This window comes from Gekko japonicus, unplaced genomic scaffold (assembly GCF_001447785.1).
Source record: "Gekko japonicus isolate JY-2015 unplaced genomic scaffold, Gekko_japonicus_V1.1 scaffold4346, whole genome shotgun sequence".
NCBI classification, from domain to species: domain Eukaryota; kingdom Metazoa; phylum Chordata; class Lepidosauria; order Squamata; family Gekkonidae; genus Gekko; species Gekko japonicus.
Window position 1 is genome coordinate 53,224 of NW_015171631.1, and position 21,078 is coordinate 74,301.

General features: G+C 43.8%; 1 protein-coding gene across 2 annotated transcripts in view; it reads right to left on the bottom strand.

Annotated features, from left to right (window-relative positions):
• Window positions 1-5,881: 5,881 nt before the first annotated feature.
• Window positions 5,882-21,078, bottom strand: part of EI24 (etoposide induced 2.4) — a 32,730-nt gene continuing 17,533 nt past the window's right edge. For both annotated transcript variants that reach the window (XM_015419967.1, XM_015419968.1), the window contains exons 3-11: window positions 20,242-20,387; window positions 19,622-19,682; window positions 17,332-17,398; window positions 15,247-15,371; window positions 13,041-13,160; window positions 11,922-12,033; window positions 9,935-10,046; window positions 8,214-8,288; window positions 5,882-6,360 (exon numbers count right to left, since the gene is read on the bottom strand). In XM_015419967.1, coding sequence (XP_015275453.1) covers window positions 6,198-6,360; window positions 8,214-8,288; window positions 9,935-10,046; window positions 11,922-12,033; window positions 13,041-13,160; window positions 15,247-15,371; window positions 17,332-17,398; window positions 19,622-19,682; window positions 20,242-20,387 — 981 coding nt within the window. In that variant the 3' untranslated portion in view covers window positions 5,882-6,197. The remainder of the gene's footprint in view (window positions 6,361-8,213; window positions 8,289-9,934; window positions 10,047-11,921; window positions 12,034-13,040; window positions 13,161-15,246; window positions 15,372-17,331; window positions 17,399-19,621; window positions 19,683-20,241; window positions 20,388-21,078) is intronic.

Genomic DNA, 21,078 nt, shown 5'->3' on the forward strand with positions numbered 1-21,078 from the left:
GAGCAAGACAAGCCAAAATTGTGTCTGCTAATAGAGTCATCGTCTCCAGCATTCTATTTTCCCTCTTCCTTTCCGTGTACCCCATTCATAGTTTGCCAACCAGATCTTGGAAAGTGGCCCTTAGTGTAATGCAACCAGTTAAAATAAACTTTTCCTCACTTTTCCTTAATTTCACTGCTTTTCCACACTTTTCTCATTCATTTCCCTTTTCCTCCACCTAATTTTTTTGTGCCCCCACCTTTATTTTAAAGTCTGGTCTCAACTTTTTCTCATCCCAATCTTGCTTGGCAACTTAGAATGTACTTAATAGTAGTATAGTCACAAACTTTTGTTAATATGGAAAAGGAGGGAGGAGTCTGGCATAGCTGGAAGCAGAGAGGCAGAAGTAGACATCTGCCTTTGAGCAAATCCAGAAGCTTCAGGACAAAAAAGGTTTCTGACTTGACCCAGCTGGATGATCTGGAAGGAGAGATCCAGAAGGAGCAGGAAGAAAACATCACTGGTATCTTGGAGATTCCGTGCCTCAGCCCCCTGATCACAGAGATGGAAGTGAAATGCTAGCAGTCAGCTTGTGAATTCCTGTAGGACCTGAAAAATCCTCTGAACAGGTGTGAGGGACAATAGAATGAACTACTTCTGGGGTAGGAAGAAGCACTTAAAATGTGCTCTCAGAAAATTTCTTCTATAGGAAGATCTGTGCAATATATATGGAGAGAGGTGTCCCAGCTAAGGTTTCTGAAATCCACACTGCCAAAATACATGTGCCTCTTGTATCAGGCAGGACACATCAAGGCAGGCCCTTAGCTACAGTGGGGCATCTCGGGGCTAGGCCCCCTGACTTCCCATCTAGCCCAGGGTGTCACGGCCTTCTCCCCTGGATTAAATTGATTAGCCAGTGCCCCCTAAGAAATTTAAATGCCCCCCAACTTTAAGAATCCTGGCTTCATCCAGTCTGAGGAGTATGTGACAGAAAAAGAGAGCTGAACTTGTTTCATACTGTACAGAATGCAGAGGCATTTGAGGAATAAGCTAGAGCAAAAAATCGTTGGACCAGTAGAGGTGGGAGCAAACAGGGTAGCGTTGGCAATGCGTATATTGGGAGAGGCAACCCAAAGAGAACCATCAACCATATTCTCCAGAGGAGTGCTGAGTTGTGAAGAATATGAAGAATACATCCAGCTTCCATACAGAAATCTGGGAAGATTCGGGTGTCCCTGGTCTATGATAGGTTGTGTGAGTTGGGGGGGGGTTGTGCTAATACAGACAATTTAATCTTCAGGAGACATAAATCTGGGAAGATTCGGGTGTCTCTGGTCTATGATGGGTTGTGTGTGTTTGGGGGTGTGTGTTTGTGCTAATACAGACAATTTAATCTTCAGTTTCCTTTCAGCGTCATTCTCTTTGGAGAGGATGTACCTTTTTTTTCTCCACATGTAATGGTGCTGGTCTAGTCTGTTGAACATTTAGGCTTTATTCTATTCTACTCTTTTTCCAGGCTGGGCCTAAAACCAAAAAGGGGGACAGAGGGAGGGAAGGAGGTGGGGAAAGTGCAGGGGTAGAAGCTCCCCTCTTGGCCAAGGGTCACTCGGCCATCCTCTGAAGACTTCCTGTGTGGGCTCTGAGATGAACCTTTCTCAAGAAACATGCAGGGTGGGCTATTTTCTTGACATATTTGTTTCTGCTGTTGCTAACTAGTGTGTGTTTTTGCTTGTTCTTAACAATAAAGTTTATCTGCATTTGTTTCTTTAAAAAATCCAAGAAACACGCAGGGTGGGCTATTTTCTTGACATAATTGTTTCTGCTGTTGCTAACGTGTATTTTTGCTTGTTCTTAACAATAAGGTTTATCTGCATTTGTTTCTTTAAAAAATCCATAGATCTCTAATGGGAGGAAATGTGGTGACAAACAGGGAAGAGAGGGGGTGCTGGGTAACAGGAAAATTATGGTCATTTGTTCTGAGTGAGGTGTACTAAAATTAAGAGGCTGACTTGCCCTAAATAGCCTGAACTCATCAGAGCTTGGATGGGAGACCACCAACAAAGCCTAGGGATGCTATGCAGAGGCAGACCATGGCAAACCACCTGTGTTCATCTCTTGCCTTAAAAATGGGGTCACCATAATTTGGCTGTGACTTGCTGGCAATTTCCACCACCCCATTTAAAATCTTTTTCAGTTGTACTTGTCCTTAAAGCAGCCGGTAAGCAGAATGAGTTTTTTTGAATGAGAATAGGCTTTTCTACGTAACTACTTTCAGAGGACATAGATAGGGACTCTGGGGCAAGTGATGCTCTGTCATCTTGGTGCTTGGGGGGGGTCAACAGTGTGAGGGCTCCTAGTGTCCTGGCCCCACTGCTGGACGTCCTGATGGCACTTGGTATTTCTGGCCACTGTGTGATACAGAGTGTTGGACTGGATGGGCCTTTGGCCTGATCCAACATTGGCATCTCTTATGTTCTTATGTTCTTATTTTTCAATCTGATTCTGTGTGTGTGTGTGTGTACAAACTTAGTGTTAACTGCAGGCTTGAACCCCGAGCCAACCCCAACCTCTGCCATCAGTGTTGAAATATGGGAGGTGAGGATAAGTATACTACTGGGTATACAAACAAGACTGCTGTTCCTTTTCCCTCCGCATAGCAACCAATTCAAACTGATGCAGGAAATACGGTAGCTCTTTTTTTACAACCACATGTGTCTTTGACACATTCCAAGATGAAACCAGCTTTTTTTTTACAACCACAGCCATAGTGTCTTTGACACATTCCAAGATGAAACCACTCCTTTATCAAAGGGAAACAGTACTGTGGTTGAACATCTGTGTGAAATTCTTCCTTGCTGTTAAGTATGGAATTTCAGTCTTAATCTGACCTTGCCAGAGAACAGTAACTAGAGGGCAGAACTTCAGCTTGAGCTAGGGCCACACCAGATGTTATCTACCTAACTACTGCAAAAACCAATCATACATTTGGCTCCCCCCACCAGTTTACCAATATCCTCATGTTACAAGGCTGTGCTTGTCTTCTGCCCCATTCCCCAGTGTCCCGTGGGGAAAGATCATTATTCTCCTACTTTTTTATGGAGGGGGAAGCGAAGCATGCAGTTGCCTATTTCCAGCAGAAGCTGCCTATCAGCATTCCATCTAAGTTTGGTTCTTAAAAGCATAGAACCTCCTTCAAGAGGACAGAACCTCCTCTTTAGGACCTGACTGGAAGCCAACACGCTTTGCCGTATCTTAATTACAACCTGCTCCTGCTCCTCTTTACTTAGGCATGGCGTTCCATAAGCACCCTCTGCAGGTCACTAGTGGCAAGGAAGTGTGTCCTGCTGGCAAAGGGATTTGCTGCACTCATCGTTTAAGAATATGGCAGCACCAGGCCTGCAGGTGATTTTGTTTTTCATTCTCAGCCCAGTCCTGTTCTGTGCCTCAAAGAGAAGCCATCCGTTAGTAGCGGTTCCTTTCTGCCTCCTTTCCACCCTGACAGCTTCTCAGCTAGAAAACAGGTTAGAAAGAGAGAAGGGAGAGAGAAAGCACAGCTCCGCAACGAAAAAGCACCTCCTTTTCTGTTGTCAGATAAGGGTGTGTGCCCGTGGGTTTTTTGTTCTCCAAACTGAAGTCAGATTTGCTACTGATCATTTCTAATAAAAACTTTCCTCAAACCCAGTGGGCAGGAAGGTTGTGATACCCAGCCTGATCATATGCGTACTCAGAAGTCAGTCCCACTGGGCTTAGTCCCAAGTAACTGCATGGGATCACAGCCTTGAACATGAAGCTCAGTCAGGCCACTGGTCAATTGGGCCCTGCTTTGTCTACCCTGTCTGCCTAGGTCTTTATCAGCTACGTGGCCAGACAGCCACTTTTATGAAGAGACCAGGCACCTGAACTTGGGAGCCTTCTGCATGCAAACCAAGTGCTCAATCTCCCCACCCTTAATTTGGAAAGAAGTTCCCTGAAAAAGTAGACTGTACTCAAGAAGGTGTGTACTCAAGAAGAAACTTCCTTGTTCCTGGAAAGCTTGTCAGTCTTCTTCACTTTTGTAACCGAAATTTAAATGTTGTACTTGCCCGTTTAACAGTCAATACAAAGCATCTGTAGGAAACTCATATTTTGTGTGTGTGTGGGGGGGGGGGAGATTAAGAAAACCTAACAGATTGCTCCAAATTTCTTGATATTTTGTCAAAATTTTCCTTCAACAAAAAAATGTACAAGCTTTACAATATTTGCACGCGTAGAAAAATTATTTGCTGACAAAAATACTAAGAATTTAACATGGCAAACCAGTCAAAATTAAGAGATTAATCACAGTTTAGAAGTCAAAACTATTCAATTTGTTCATTAGATATGACTGAAGATAGCATGCACTGATGATTGCGAGTTTGAGTTTAAAGAATTATTTTTTCCTCTATTAATACAGTTATTAATAGAGGTGTAATGTAGTCTAAGCATTGTCTTGTTACAGGTAATTTTGTGGTGGGATTAGTCTTAAATAAAAGCTGGCTACCAGACCCAGCCACGATCTGTGGGTGTCTATTGAGGCATAAGTTCCATCAAACTCAAGAAGACCCACTTCCAAGCAATTTGTGTGCACCTGTAGCTATTGGAGACACAGGTGGTCCTTTAGGTAGAGAAGATATCCCTCATCCCACTATCAGGTATCCAGGCAGCCTGCTTAAAAAGAAATATCAATTCATCTACTAGGACAACTCCCTCCCCTTCACCTTACCCAGCAGTGAAATCTGTTTCTTGATTGAGTCACAAGAGCACTTCAAGTTGATTTTTTTCCCCATTTTAATTTAATATTTCAGTGTGAAAATGCTAGAGAGAGAAAAATTATCCGTAGACTGACCTCTGTTCTGCAAAAAAAAAAAAAAAAACCCAAAGGGCTTTTTTTTTTAAATCGTTTCCAGCCCTACAGAAGTCCGACATGCATGAGGAACACTGTCTAAAATCAGGATCGATTATGCTCCCTTTGTGCATTACACAGTTACATATGTACACAGAGACAGACAGACACACAAAGAGCACCTATCTGCATCTTACCAGCAAGTCCTGCCAGCTGCAGCTACAACCACACAGGAGCACTTCGGCTTATGTCATTCTGACTTGGCTGGGGCGATAGCTGCAGAGCAGATTCGTGAATCTGAGTTGGAGGCTTTCTAAGCACAACTCAGACAAGCCTTTTTTACCTACAAAGGCAGATCCACCATACCTTGGCATAGCAAGGTAATGACCCCTTCGAAACCTTGTGCACGAACCCTGTAGAAGCCCTTTCATTTTCCCCCCCACACACACATCATTTGGTGCCTTCATCCGTCTTCTCCCCAATTGCCAACAAAATACATAAAGACACTAATTTTTAGAAGCATTCACTGGCTCCAAGACCAAACATTATATTGCAAATCTTACTAACCCAACCACAGAGATGACATGTTTCCTGACCTTACCCGTACACTTTTTGGGTTTCCCTTTGAACATTCAGAAGATGCTTTTTCAAAAAGCTCTAAGGATGTAGATTTTTTTTTAAAAAAAAATCCACACATTCTGCTGCTAAGGTCGGGAATTCGTTTCATCCTTCAGAAGTGCATCGTTTCCGCCTCAAAACAAATGTTGGCGGCACCGGTCCATGTCCTCCGGGTAGATACCACCAAAGTTTGTCAGTCGACACTGTTGGATATCAAGGATGGGGGGGGGGAGAGTCCCTCCCAAGTCCGCCTCATAATCTTGCGCCTGCAGTTACATGATCCGCTCTCTTTTCTCGTTTTAGCACAACAGCGATTACAAAATCCTGACCTGAGTTATATAATATACAAAGAACTATGATCGTCAAGAAACCCAACACTTGTGTTACTGTTCACTGTAAAGACCCCATCAGCATCACACAGGCACAGGTCCGTGACACGCTACAAAACAAGCAAAGAACCTGGCTTTTTAAAAAACTCACAAAGATGTTTAAAAACCCAGAATCTTCTCCAGCTCCCTTTCCTCCCGCCCCCCAAATGATATTTTTATCCACACACACAGCGCGACATAAAACCTGTGCCCAACTGGAGCTTACGATGATAAAGTGTGTGCAGGGGGGAAACCACACACACACACAAGCCCCCATGGCAGAACGGTTACTGCCCTTCCCTGGATCACAGGCGCGTGTATACAGCAACCGGGAATGGCGCTCTCCCTGCCTCCCCAACTTTGGTTAGGGTTCAGTGCGCTAAAGCTGCCTTCTGCCTGGCAGGAGACGGCTGTGGCGAGGGCAGTCGGTCAGCGGACGAAGAGCTGCTCAGGGTGGACTGAAGGTACACCGTCTTGTGAAAGAGTCTGTTGCTAAGGAAGACCACCAAGGAAAAGAGGCGCAACTGGAAGTGGCTGGAATGCAAGAACAGACGGTGATCAGCTCTCATTCAAAGACCTTCGGACTGAGAGTCACATGCATTTCGCCCCCAGTGTCGCCCAAATTCTGCTCTGTCCCCAATAAAGAACTGTTGGCAGCCTGAAAGCAAGATGTGCTACAACACCTGGACACTTACTGCAATATACGTTTTTGGCAGGAAAACTACCTTATTCTTTAGGGAAATGCTTTCTCTGGTGGCTAATTCCCTGCCTCCACAACATTCCCTTAAGTCACATAAAAAGAAACCTTCCCCACAACCTCCATTTGTGCTTGTTGGGGAGTCATGGCTCTGCCTTCGGCTAACCTAAGCAGGAAACCAGTGCTGAACATGTACACTGTGAGAATTCTGAAGGTAGAATGCACACACACGAAGTGGCAATCAAGGTCAGCATTGTCTATTCAGACTCTCAGTGACTCTCCAGGGTTTCAAGGTGGAGGTCTTTCCCATCACCTACTACCAGATCCTTAACTAGAGATGCCAGTGATTGAACCTGAAACCTTCTGTTATGCCTCACAGATGTTCTACCACTCAGCCACAGCCCCTGCTTGGGCCCTCACCGGTCATCTAGTACAGTTTTGTCCCACCCTTCCTCCAAGGAGCTGAAGGCAGGACATGTGGTTTTCCCATCCTCAATTTAGTTTCATAACCACCTTGCGAAGGAGCTGAGGCTAAGAGCAAGAAAGACTGGCCAAAGTTCATCCAGCAAATTTCATGGCAGAGCAACAATCTGAGGGATGGGCTGTGGCTCAGTGGAAAAGCCTCTGCTTTGAGAGAAGAAGAGAAGAGGAGATTGGATTTATACCCCACCCTTCACTACCCAAGGGAGTCTCAGAGTGGCTTACAAACTCCTTTCCCTTCCCCTCCCCACAACAGACACCCTGTGAGGTAGGTGGGGCTGAGAGAGCTCTTGACAGAAACTGCTCTTTTTCAAGAACAGTTGTGCCAGAACTATGGCTTGCCCAAGGTCATCCAGCAGGTGCAAGTGGAGGAGTGGGGAATCAAACCTGGTTCTCCCAGATTAGAGTCCGCGCACTTAACCACTACACCAAACTGGCTCTTTGTATGCAGAAGGTCCCAGGTTCAATCCCTGGCATCTCCAGTTGAAAAGATTAGGTGGGAGGTGCTGTGAAAGACCTCCACCTGAGACCCGGGGAAGCTACTGCCAGTCTGAATAGACAATACTGACCCTGATGGACCAATGGTCTGATTCAGTACATGGCAGCTACATGTGTGTGAACGCACTCCTCCCAGGTCATAGCCCAGCTCTGACCATTACACTGCACTGGCTAACTCAGTTTGATTCATGACTCCGTTGCCCCAAGTCAAAAAGCAAGTATGATCTGAGAGCCCTTCAAACCAAGTAGATTAGTTGAAGCATGGACGGCTTCAAAAGGGAATTAGATAAACATATGGAGCAGAGATCCATCAGTGGCTATAAGCCACAAGGTATAGATAGGAACTCTCAGTCTGGGGGAAGTGACGTTCTGTATTCTTGGTGCTGGGGGGGGGGGCAACAGAGGGGGGGGCTTCTAGTGTCCTGGCCCCACTGCTGGACTTCCTGATGGCACCTGGTATTTCTGGCCACTGTGTGACAGAGTGTTGGACTGGATGGGCCATTGGCCTGATCCAACACTGGCTTCTCTTATGTTCTTATGTCAGGGTACAAAGAGTGAGCTAGCTCATTTCACTATATGGAAGAACCAGCAAGAAAGATGGCCAGGAGTTAATTGGTGATCCCATCCCCATTCAGACTGATAAACCACTGATGGGTCCCTCCCCATCTACCTATCAATAATAAACCTGGGACAGGTAGGCAGAGGTACATACTATGCTTTTCCTGGAGTCTTCGCTTCATTGGCGCTGATAATAAACAGAGGAAAAAGAATGGAGAACAGGCAGCCACTGAAAAGAGAAAGGTGTAATCAATTAGTAGTCCCTTGTATTACAGGAAGGCTTCTACTGACACAGATGCCTGCAGCAAAAAATTTACAGAATTAGTACGAGGGAGCTCTCTGTAAGCTTCAACGGTGCTATGAGCAGCTAGCTTTCCAACAACTTTCGCACAAACACATTTACACATGATGCGGTCTGGCAGAAGTGAGCCAATTGCTGATGCAGATTTAGAATAAAGAGCTATTGTATCTTGCATACCATGTTTTCTTGCTGTTTTGCTGCACACTCAACAAAATCCCACCCCGAGGAATACATTCCTTCTCCTACCTCAGCTACTTCACCAACATCAGTGTGGGTATATTATTAAAACTGCTTAACTATCCAAGCAACCCATTAATCGCACAGATGGTGAAACTGTTGATTGTGGGGGGAGATACAACACTGACAACGATGGGATCGAAAATAAGCAAATACTCCCTGTTCACAAGTTACAGTGAATGCATGTACATGCTGCCTGTACACGCATACACCTGTTTGTAAGAAACAGCCAACTTTACAAATGAAACCAGGGACCAGTACCTGAATAAATCCCTTGAATGTAACATGAGAGTTACTCCACACACATACTAAAGGAAAATCAAGTATACCTTGTACACAGATTATATATGCATTCACTGTAACTCCTGAACAGGGGTAGTGTCTATGGTGGTATCAAGGGTAAAGCAGAGACCCTAGTGTGAGGGAGAAATATGGATGTTCCCCATCCAACATTCTGCCACTGGGACAGAGAAGCTTGTTTCGTAGATGTTCCTCACAGCACTGTCCACATAGTTTGCTGTCACGTGGAAGCTAGTCTATGCACTCTTCACCATGTAGTCCGCTGCACCAATAAATATCCATTACACGAATCCCAGAATGTTGGCAGTACAAACTAGGTCCAAGGAACAGGCCAAGGCTTCAACCACAAAATGGTTGCTGTGGGAGCAAGGACAATCACAAAATGGCTGTCATGTGGGGTCTGTGCCCACAGTCAGACGAAGGGGGCACAGCTCTGATGCACCCACCCTGAATGATCTCAGATAGTCTGTCAGTAGGAAACGACCAAAATCTTCCAGCTTTTTCCTGTTCCATTCAAAACTATTTAGATTTTACCCACATGAACCAAGCAAGAAGTGTGTGCCATGAAATGCACTGGCTGGTACCATGCTGGGGGATTACTGAAAGGGACTAATCATTAGCCAGTCTCCTGTGGAAAACTCTGGGGCTCAGCCTTGAAGACCTTTCTGTTGGAAAACCTGCTACTCTTTCACATCCTGCCCTAGGTTTGACCTATTAATCGCCACAGGGCCTAGCGTTATAGAAGTAGTATCTATTTTCCTGGTGGAAGGATGGGGGGAAATAGGGTATTGCCCACCATTGTTCTCAAAATGATTTCCATCAGGGGTCATTTCGTAGAAAAAGTAGGATGGGGGGAAATAGGGTATGCCCACCATTGTTCTCAAAATAATTTCCATCATTTTCTTACCAATCCCAGTATTCCTGTTCTGCCTCTCATAGTCCTGCACTATCCACTGTTTCCTTCCAGTTATTCAAGAAGTTTACATTTGCCTGCTGCTCTAACATATAAAAGAGAGAGAAAGGATGGCCCCAGTCACCTGATAATGTAAGACGACTGCATTGCAGTGAGAAAAGCCAGTGGTAAACCAAATCCGAAGTAATAGGGCCAGTTCCTTTCAATGTTGGATAATCGTTGATGCATTTCAATTCCTGACAAGACAAACGCCAACACAAAGTGTTCAATGAAATAACCAGAGAGAAGTATTTTATCTCACATTCTGAAACATCCAAGATCCAGAGTAGCCATCTTCAGCATACAAATCCAGACCAAAATGATATGCGAAAGCATGGACAAGCTGTGCACTGCAGATCATGTAGCTTCAGAGGATGCCAGATTCCCCAAACTAAGTTCATGTTGTTTGGATCACATCTTCTCCAACAAAGAGTTAAAGCGAATGTCTAACACACCTTGCTTGATTTTCACCACTTGGTTTCAATGGCTTGAATCCACCAGCTTAAGTCCTGATGTAAACTTAAGTGTTCCTCCCAAACACTAAGTAATTTAACACCCATTGGATGATTAACTTAAAATTTCCTGTAATGTTGGGGGAAAACATATATGGATGATAAGGAACGTACTTCCAAGCTCTCACTGAAAACCAGTTAAATCTCTCACTACCCTTTAGAAGTCAAGTCAATTTTCTGTTAATTTTCTTGTAAAAGGTAAGACAATAGAAGGAATTTGTGTTTTGTAACACACAAATAGGACAAGCACCATATTTATCTGTATCACATTTTCACTCCACCATCCTTCCAATGTGTCCACCATGCAGGATTCTCCCCTCTTCTATTTGATCCTCATAACAATCCTATGAATTAAGTTAGGCTGAGAGAAAGTGACTGGCCAGAGATCAACCACTGAGCTTCACAGCTGGGTAGGGATTTGAACCTGGGTCATCCTAGTTTGTTAACTGCCGCTCCACGCTGATGCTGTACTGCACAGTATCCTGCTATTCCTCGACGGCGCTCAGACTGATATTTTAGACTCACAGAAAAACCTGTGAAGTAGGTTAAACTAAGACTTTCTCAATGTCACCCAGTAAGCTTCACAGGCAAGGAGAGAACTGAACCTGGCTTCTCTCGATTCCATGATGCACCATTAACACCTGTAAGCACGAACCACATCAAAGGGGCAGGTCAGGTGGAAAGCCAGTAAGACACAGGGAGGGGAAAACAAAAGTGACCCAACACCTGGAATCAAGGACCACAAGGGTAAGAAAGAAGCCTGATAAAGGTCCAATATTAAAAACCTCGTGTATAATGATTATACACAAAAATACATGGATTTATGAGAAAGACAGTTAAAAACATATACAGGCGCAAGGAGAGTCTCATTATAAAGTACAAGTGACCTGAACACAAGAGCCAATACTAGTGACCTGATGCGTTTCCACCTCTTGGGGGCCTTCTTCAGAGGTCAAACCATTTGATAGACATTTCATAGACACATGTTACTGTGTTTCTACAGCTTTCCTTTTTTGGTCAAGTATCAAATTATTGTTTGTTATTTCATTGTAACATGTAACATTGTAACATGTGTCTATCTGTACCTCAAATGGTTTGACCTCTGAAGAAGGCCCCCAAGAGGTGGAAACGCATCAGGTCACTAGTATTGGCCCGTCTGTTCAGGTGACTTGCACTTTGTATTAAGGCTTTCATTGGACCCTTATAAGCTTTTAACTGTCTTTCTAATAAATACATGTATTTTTGTATATAATAAGTTTACACTAGGTTTTTAATATCGGCCCTTTATCAGGCTTCTTTCTTACCCATGTGGAAAGCCCCCACAGCAGTACCTCATCTCTCCGGGAACGTCAAACCGTTCCCCATAATTTAACTACTGCTGCGGCAGCACAGGAATGCAATCTTGTGAAAGCAGAAATCATGCTACGCCCAATACCATGAGCCAGTCTGTTCTACATTTCCCAATCAATTTTTCAGAATGTGATTAAAAGAAAACCCACCTGTCTGATCACACCCTGCAACGGTAACCTGACAGCAATGGAAGCAAAGAGAAGTGCTCACCTTTGTTAAACCAGCGGTACTCAAAACAGTACAGCGAGTAGAGCAGTGACATGTGAAGCAGGCTGACCAGCTGGCCAATGATATCGATGGGAAACAGACTTACAATCATCCCCTGTGAAGGAGGAGAAGACAGGGACTTCAGCTCTCCTTTGCAAAAAGCAATATTTCTTCATATCATAGCAGATGCACACTCTATTAGCCATCTTCACCATCCCAAGAAGAGACACAGCTGAAGAAGCCTTTAAGTTGTCCCCCACACGCCCAGTCTAGCCACCAGGACACTAAAGCTGAATCACAGTAAGCTCCTAGTCTCTATTCGTCCCTGTAACTCAGAGGCCTCTTGAAGCAATCACTTCTGACATACTGTAAACACTTGGAGCAGTGAGATTCGCCTGATGCAGTTCCCAGGGGCATGGCTGTGACTTGCACTCAACAACGCTTCCTAGTTTTGCCCAGGTTCATGGGCACTGACAGACTGTCATATTTTGGACTGCGGAAGATCCATCAGCTAGAACATATGGGCTAGCAGCTTGGCAGGATGAGGCACAGGCCCACAGCCAGGATTTTGTGGCTTGTGGGGCAATTTTTTTCTGGTGGGGCTGAAGTTCTCAATTAATGGGGGGGGGGATTTCTGCCTTAAGCAAATATGACCCCATTGAAGCCCCTCCCCTCCCTAAACACTGTCCTCCTCAGGCTCAACCCCCCAAATCTCCACGTATTTCCCAAACCTGGGGCTGACAACCCTACCAGCAAGCCTCCTTCCCACTGCAGAGATTCCAACCTGGATCTCAAAGCAATTTAGGACACCTAAGGAATAAAGGGTTGTCAAGGGAAAATCTTGTGGGGCTGTCCCTTTAAGAAAGGGGGCAAAGCCCTGAATAGCCCCACCGTAGCTAAGGGCCTGATGAAGCAAGAGGAAAGAGAGAGTCTTGACTCACTCCTGGAGTCATCTGGTCATATTTTCTCCGGCTGGGACACTCCTAGTCAGAATGTGATGGGTTGACATCTGAAGGCATCACAGATGCAAGCCCTCCCGGGACAAAGGAAGGCCTAGGGGACCTGCTGGTCCCATCCAATGCTGAGTGCATGTTTCCTCATGCAGGTCTTGTCTGCTCTTACCTGGATAAGGAAAAGAGCTTGCAGCAGAAGGTTAAACAGCATGTCAGCAATGATTTTACTGACACTGGGGAACGGCTGAGGCTTCCTCCCCGAGACCTCAAATGCTAGATCAGCAATGTCCTGAAACACAAACAAAATGTTTTAGCAAAACAAAATTCCTTTTTTTTTTAAGTCAGTAATGTTTACAGCTGTCCTGCAACTCAGAAAAGTGGATTTTGTTTTCAAGATTCTGCTATTTCCTTCTTAAAGCTGGAGACCACTTTCAGTGTTCAGTTACACATTGAGGGGGGGGCTAGAAAATCTTATACTAAAGATAGCTAAAGAACGCTGCATGACTTGGGCATCACTATCCCCCCCCCTCCCCGACACTTCAGGCAACTGAACAAAGAATTACTTAATATTTACACAGAAAATCTGCAACACTGCCACATCACATCAATTAAAAAGCCTTTTCCTCCCAGGAAATAACCCTAAGAAAAGTGCAAAGATATGTGTAAAGAAAAAGCGCTTCCTTTCTAGGCATCTATAAGCATGCAGACCTTCAGATACTACTCTAGTGCTTCTAGGCACAAGCATATCTTGGAAAAAATAACTCATGAACTATAACTTCCTGAACATAGTTCAGTTTCATTGTTTCATGTTTAGCTCTACAATGCTAAGAGCTTGAAACATGTTGTTTTAAGAGACAACAAAGCCAGGTGGTGTCAACTGTAACCAACCTCCCTGTCCGCAGGTCACACCAAAGCTAAAAAATATCGGTCTTGGGTACATGAATTGTTACCAAAAATGCTTAAAACTACTGTACCTTATATACCAGAATTGTTTTTATTGAATATAAAACCAGATAATTATAAAAAACAAGATTTTTATCTTGCAGTACATATAGTGGCAATGGCAAGAATATTATATGCTAAATACTGGAAAAGAAAATGATGTTCCAACAAAGAAAGAAGTTATAAAAAAAATACTGGGAACAGCAGAGATGGACAAGTTAACCTTAATTCTGAGAGGGTACAACAAAGAAGACTTTGAGAATACTTGGTCAAGATTTTATACATGGATTGAAGAACACAGTACTTAAAACTTTCATTTAACCAAATAAAGGAAATTAAGAAATATATATATTTATTGTAAGCAAATGATGTATATGGTAACTATAAGGTGGGGAAAAAGTAAAGATTACAATTTGTTATTGTATGAGGTCATTAATTAGGTGAAACAAAATTTAAATGGATTCCCGTTCTTTGCAGTGTATATTAGTATGTCTTGTTTGTATGTCTTGTCAATTATTTAAAATAAAAAAATATTTTTTTAAAAAAAGCCTCTTGGAGACTGCAGGTTGCTTATTGTTGGATTGGTAAACAATTGCTGCCGCACAGGATTATGGCCTCCCTACATACAAAGATAGGCGTTTTAGCATAATCTCCATATCGGGCTGTGCCTGGAGGACAGTCCCATCACAAACCGCAACCTTGGGGTTTTTTCCTAATATACAGTTTCCTCTCATCTTCAGGCAGGTGTTTTGTGAGCCTTGCATACCTGTACAGTGATGCAATATATAACACAGAGAGAGATTTCTTCCTCTCAACACACCTACTCTAGTTCCTTCTATTCTGGGAACAGATTCAGAGCATCCCCTCTCCTCCCCAGTTTCCAATTACATCAGACCAAATGTGCCTCTGTTTGCAAACTGCGGAATTTACAGAGCTGTGCAAAACTTGCCCCCTCCGGGAAGAGGAGTGTGTGTGGGTGGAAGGAGCAAAAAACCCCAAAAAAATAGTGGCCGTGTTTTCAAACAATGATAAGAACAAGACTGAAAAGCAGCCTTTGTTAGAGAAAATTTCCAGTGTAAACTGCCATGTACATAATAAATAACTTTCTTTTCAAATCATCTTATGGTAGATAAAAAAGACAGAATAAGGACTGCCATGTAAGCAAATGCAAGCAGTGCTAAGAGAGACCACAGTAAAGTAATTACTTGTTTTGTGAGGTTCATACTAGGACAGGACACAACATTTGGCTGCTGACTGCACAGCTGGGAGTGGGAGATGAAATCACACCAGAACTGGCTGATTCGTTCAAGCCCTTAGAGGGACATCATCAACACACAAGACACTGGGCTTCGTTTTAACTATCTCAGCTGCTAAGCAGGTCTTTTGTTACCAACCCTTGGAAGGTGCATCACCTTTTCGGTGAGATCACCTACCTGGAACCAGATGGCATTGACGACTTTACTGAGCACAAAGAGAGGAAGGACCCACAGAGCACTGAAGATGGAGGTGAGGATAAACTCCAACCAAGACCAAACATCACCATGTAATGAAGGGTCGCCTTTCAAACAGAGACAAAGCACCCAAATCAATATGCATGCAGGGTTAGATACATCTTGGGCATTAAAAGACACACACACACACCGTTTGCAGCTGATTAGCCCCTGAAACTCTTATCTTCTGCCATCAGTACAATCTGTTAAAGCAGACGGAACTGTATTTATACCTTCCCTTCCTTAGAGAGCCAAGCCTCACGCAGCTCATTTACTAGCTTACAAAAATATCCTAGCAGATGCACTTCCATTTTGTCCAATGCTGTAAGAATATGCCTTCCATATTTCTACCAACAAGTCTATTTGTAGTGTAGTTCAATGACACAGGCATGATGTTTTGGGGCAAGGATCACAGACGCTGCTTCCTGTTCCATCTTAGTCTGTTTTTTTGCCGTCAAGTCACAACTGACTTATGGCGGCCCTGCAGGGTTCTCAAGGCAAGAGACATTGAGAGATGGCTTGCCATCACCTGCCTCTGCGTAGAGACCCTGGTATTTCTTGGTGGTCTCCCATCCAAATCACGACCAGGGCCAACCCTGTTTAGCTTCCGAGATCTGAAGAGATCGGGCTATTCAGGTCAGGACCAATGCTCCCTCTAAGCTGTGGAGTCTTGTGAGCAAAAATTCTACTCTCTGAGCTATTGGCATTAAAGTTGTGAGTGAGCAATCTGGCTGCTGCATAAATTAGTTTGCTCTGGAGCCATCCTTCCTGAGCTAAGACAAAAATGTGTGAGCCGGAGGCTAAAAAACTGTGAGCTAGCTCACACTAACTCAGCTTAGAGGCCAGGCCTCTGTCTTTACTAGGTCCCTTAAATTGCAGCCTTATGCATGGTCACCGGGAAATATGCCACAAGAGCCAGTTTGGTGTAGTGGTTAAGTGCGCGGACTCTAATCTGGGAGCACCAGGTTTGATTCCACACTCCTCCACTTGCACCTGCTGGATGACCTTGGGCAAACCATAGTTCTGGCACAGATGTTCTTGAAAAAGAGCAGTTTCTGCCAGAGCTCTCTCAGCCCCACCTACCTCACAGGGTGTCTGTTGTGGGGAGGGGAAGGGAAAGGAGTTTGTAAGCCGCTCTGAGACTACCTTGGGTAGTGAAGGGCGGGGTATAAATCTAATCTCTTCTCTTCTTCTTCTTCTCACTGGGACTCATTTCCAAGTACATTTGCTTAGGCCTGGGAAGGTAGGGTCAGAGGTTTATTTTCCTAAAATTACAGGATGGAAGGAGAAAGCATTTTGCCATGTAGAGTACAGGTGAAAAGAAGCCTCACCTAGGGCTGAAGTAATGCTCTGACCAAACATTATCAAAGCTGCAGGTTTTGGCTTTCAAGAATTCAGAGCACCCTGGGAAAACAACAGGATTTTCCTCAGGATTTTGTTTGTCTGTTTTTTGAGTGTGTGCAAAAAAGGGGGAAATAAAAGCCAAGGAGAAAGGAATTTATCCAGGTATTCTATAGAGTTCAGTGCAGCCAGAAACAAACAGCAGCTCCATTTATGAATGGCCCAGAGGAAAAATTATACATCCGTGTATCTTGAAACCTTTCCTCCCATGAGAAACAGATGAAACCACTTATGCTTCAGTACAATGCACAGACACAGTACTAACAGATAGCATCCTTCAGCACAAAGAAACAGACCTTCAGATTCTGAGAGGGAAGCACCGAGAATGTAAAAGATCTGAGATATAAAGAACAACTTTAACACAACTTTAGACAGGCTTTTCCTCTGTGAATGGCAGTCCCCCATGCCACGCTACGAATGCTTCTGAAACCTCCCTCATTTTCTCAAGACTTTTGTCATACAGCACAAAAGGATGCTGTTTGAAAAACAGAAGCCCAAAGCTCCCATGGGCATGCCACTGATTAGCAGCCCACATACACACAGTGATTGATGACCGAGACCTAAGGAATTAATAGATTTAAAAAGAGAGTAGCAATTAAACATTTGAAGTCACAGATTTGCACTTACCAATGATGTGTGCTGTTGCTGACTGAAGGACAGGTATAAAGACCCGGTAGAACAAAAGGAGACTAAGCTACAGGAAGAAGTGAAGAAACTAGTCACTACAGACTTTACTAAAAGCAGCATGATTGTGTAAACACATTAACTTTTCCATAATCCTGAGATATAGGGGAAGATCTGCACATTTGCTTGAGGCCGATCTATTCCACAGCTTCTTCCAGGAATGGTGTTCTTCACCACACAGAAATGCATCAGTGGAGAATTCAATTTCCGGCAAACACACAGGAAGATGCTATTGCTATGCACTTTACAAAAAAAAAAGGACTAGAAAATAGCTCCTCACTCATTCAGCTGCACGTACATGGCCATAACATGAGTAAGGAGGTGGAGGGAGCAAGAAAACATTGCAGTGCTATAAACATATGCAAACCTATGCAACATTATGACCAAAAAAATTGGCTATTAGTTGTAGATTTTCCGGGCTGTATGGCCGTGGTCTTGGCATTCTAGTACCTGACGTTTTGCCAGCAGCTGTGACTGGCATCCTCAGAGGTATAACATAGACAGATGGAGTACTCTCTGTGTCAAAATTTGGCTTTGGCAAAAAACACACCTTCAGCCCAATCTCATAACCTTGGAAGGAGAGTTGCAACTCCAGTTTGGGTAATACCTGGAGATTTAGGGGGGTGGGGGTGGAACCTGAGGAGGGCAGAGTTTGGGGAGGGGAGGGACCTCAGCAAGGATGTAATGCCGTAGAGCCCACCCTCCAAAGCAGCCATTTCCTCCAGGGGAACTGATCTCTGTCGTCTGGAGACCAGTTGTAATTCCAGGAGATCTCCAGGCCCCACCAGGGGGGCTGGCAACCCTACTTCGAAGAGTAATTAGCTATTTAGTCTTTATTCCCACCCTATCTTACTAACCAGAAACACCAATTTTGAATTCCCAGTCCAAAAGCCATTTTGGTTGCCTACCTCAAAATGCACTGAGTATTAGAGATACAGGGGCTGTGGTCACACACGCTAAATAGTCCACTTTCAATCCACTCTCAGTGCACGTTCCAACTGGATTTTTACTGTGTGAACTGGCAAAATCCAGTTGGAAAGTGCACTGAAAGTGGCTTATTTAGTGTGTGTGACCGGAGCCAGTCTCTCAGCTTCAAAGAGGCCTTTCCCCTCACTTTTCAAAATGCTAAGATCCAGGCCCTGGGAAATCCAACGCCTGTGCTCACTCCCTCTGTGTATATGCGCATGCACCCAAGTCACTGCTGCAATGTTTACAGGGCTGAAGCATTTGGAGGGGGAAAGAGAGAGACGGGGACACAGGAGAACTGCACAGCTGGAGGGACAGGCGCAGCAAGGAAGACCTTGCAACACTGGGCTAACTCTCTGTACCCTGACCCTGTGCTACTACATCTAATTTACATTGTCCACACATTTTAAAGCTCTGCTGTGCAAATGCAAACATCGGGGCTCGAAAACCTACTTTGTACTTTTAAAATAAAAGCCAAAATGTCTGAACTGGATGTGCGAAGTTGCATGCTGCATACTCTGAGCCTCACCCACAGCAGTAAAGAACTGCAAGTACTTATTTAAATATTTTATACAGGCCTCATGTATTTTGTAGTGAAATATTCAACACAGAGCGCTAGAAGCACAGAGTTTGGAAACTCTAAATGCAGCCAAAATACATAATTGAACAGTCTCCTTTCAGCACTTCCACGCTATTTTATCGCCAGTGAGGACAGATTTTATATGGAAAATGAAATTATTCAATGAATTCTCAAGAGAGAAACATCAATTAGACCAGCCACAACAAGTGAAAATACAGAGCTAAAGCACTACTGAATTCCACAACAGCCCTTTGGGGAGTACTGAAGTATTGGCAGTGACATTCAGAGATAAGAGGCTTTATCTATTAAGGCAACTGCAAACTCTAGAGGTTCAACTGCCATTTGTGGGTTGGGTCAACTGGTTGCTGCCAATGACTGCTGGCTGTTAATTAGTATAAAAGACATTTCCAAGTCAGGGTCTAGAAGCAGCACATAAAAGAAAAGATATCTGAACTGGGATAACAATACATTGGTCACTAACAGGACTCTGGCTGTTCAATTACATATTTTAACAACTGCTTCTTTTAGGCAAGACTAGGAGACTGAAAGTTAAGCTAGTATGTGTCTTCAATTTGCAATATTATCTAAACAAGCAGTGTGAGTAAACTAGCCTTCAGGCTCTGAAGCAATGCATTTGTTTCATGATACCCTGATCTCTCTCCCCCACCCCAATCTGCACAAACTTACCCAAAATACACCTCCATTCCACGCACAACACTGAAATATTCGGCTTACTATCCGAGGTTCACTGGAAGGCAATAAAGGAAAATGGGTGAGCCTACACAGAACCAGAATGTATGAAAAAAACAGGACTGCTGGAGCTAAATGGGTATTGGCTCCGGTCAGTCCCTTGGATAGGGGACCACAGGGAGCCCAAATAAGAGTCAAAATACAAAACAATAAATGATCAGCCTAAAATCTCCAAAGATATTTCATTTACCCCACCTTTCTTCCCAACTGAGACTTTAGAAGCAGCTTACATCATTCTCTTCTCCTTCCTTTTATCCTCACAACAACCTTGTGGGGTAGTTTAGGCTGAGTATGGGTGACTGGCTCAAGGCCACCCAGCCAGCTTCCATGGCACATTGGGGATTTGAACCCTGGTCTCCCAGATCTTCGTCCACTATAACCACACTGGACATGCCATTCCGATTTTCATTTATCCCTAATGTCACTGTCAAAAACCTCTTTTGGTGTTACTACAACTCCCACTCTGGTTGGGAAATCACTCTCATCTTGGTAAATTGAAAAACATTTTTTCAGAAGAACCCACCCAACTCCCCAACCAGTCTCACTTCTTTACTCACTTCTCCTGCTTCCTCTCCTCGCTCTGTGCTCTTCGCTGAGCAAGGATGCTGCTCGCTCTTCTTTTCCGTTGCTCTTCCCTTTTCTGCTGGATTCGAGCATCGAGCTTGGAGATTGTGCAAATCCCCCATATGGAATCCTTAATTCCCTGCACAAATAAAAAAAAGCACCAGGCCTACATTCAACATGCTGGATGGGACTGTGAAACAAAAGTGAATGAGAGACATTTCTGTACTTTATCAGGTATCAGTAAATACATCAGTAACTAACCTGAAGACACAGAATGTGATTAAATGATAGTGGTGCTAGCATAATTGGAATTTGCACCAATATGGAATCCAAACTCTACGTTCTTTGACAAGAAAATCCAAATTTTGAACCAAAAACTACATTTTACAACATGCACTACTTGTCTTAATTATGCAAATGTAAGCAACACAGCTTATGAAGCGTTATAGTATAATAGTTAAGTTACAATCATAGGAATTGACAAATACGTATATACAACACTATAGGTCTGTGCTCAACTGAGAGAAATCCTTCTCAGCTCTTGTTGGCTCCTGAAAATTCACATCTACACATATTTAAAACCTACCTTCAAAACCTAGAGGGACAGAAATATTAATGTGAAAGAGAATTCAGAAATGGGAAAGAGCACTGAAAAATCTCCTATGCAATATTTTTTCTCTTGCAGCAAGAAAAGCTTTGTATTAAACTTCATGTCCTTCATTCCAAATGTACAGCATGAAAATGTCTGAGTGGAAAAATTGGGAGAGTTGGGAGAGCACTGGGGGGGGAAACCTCCTATACTGTGGGCATTAAAAAAAACAACCTTTTTT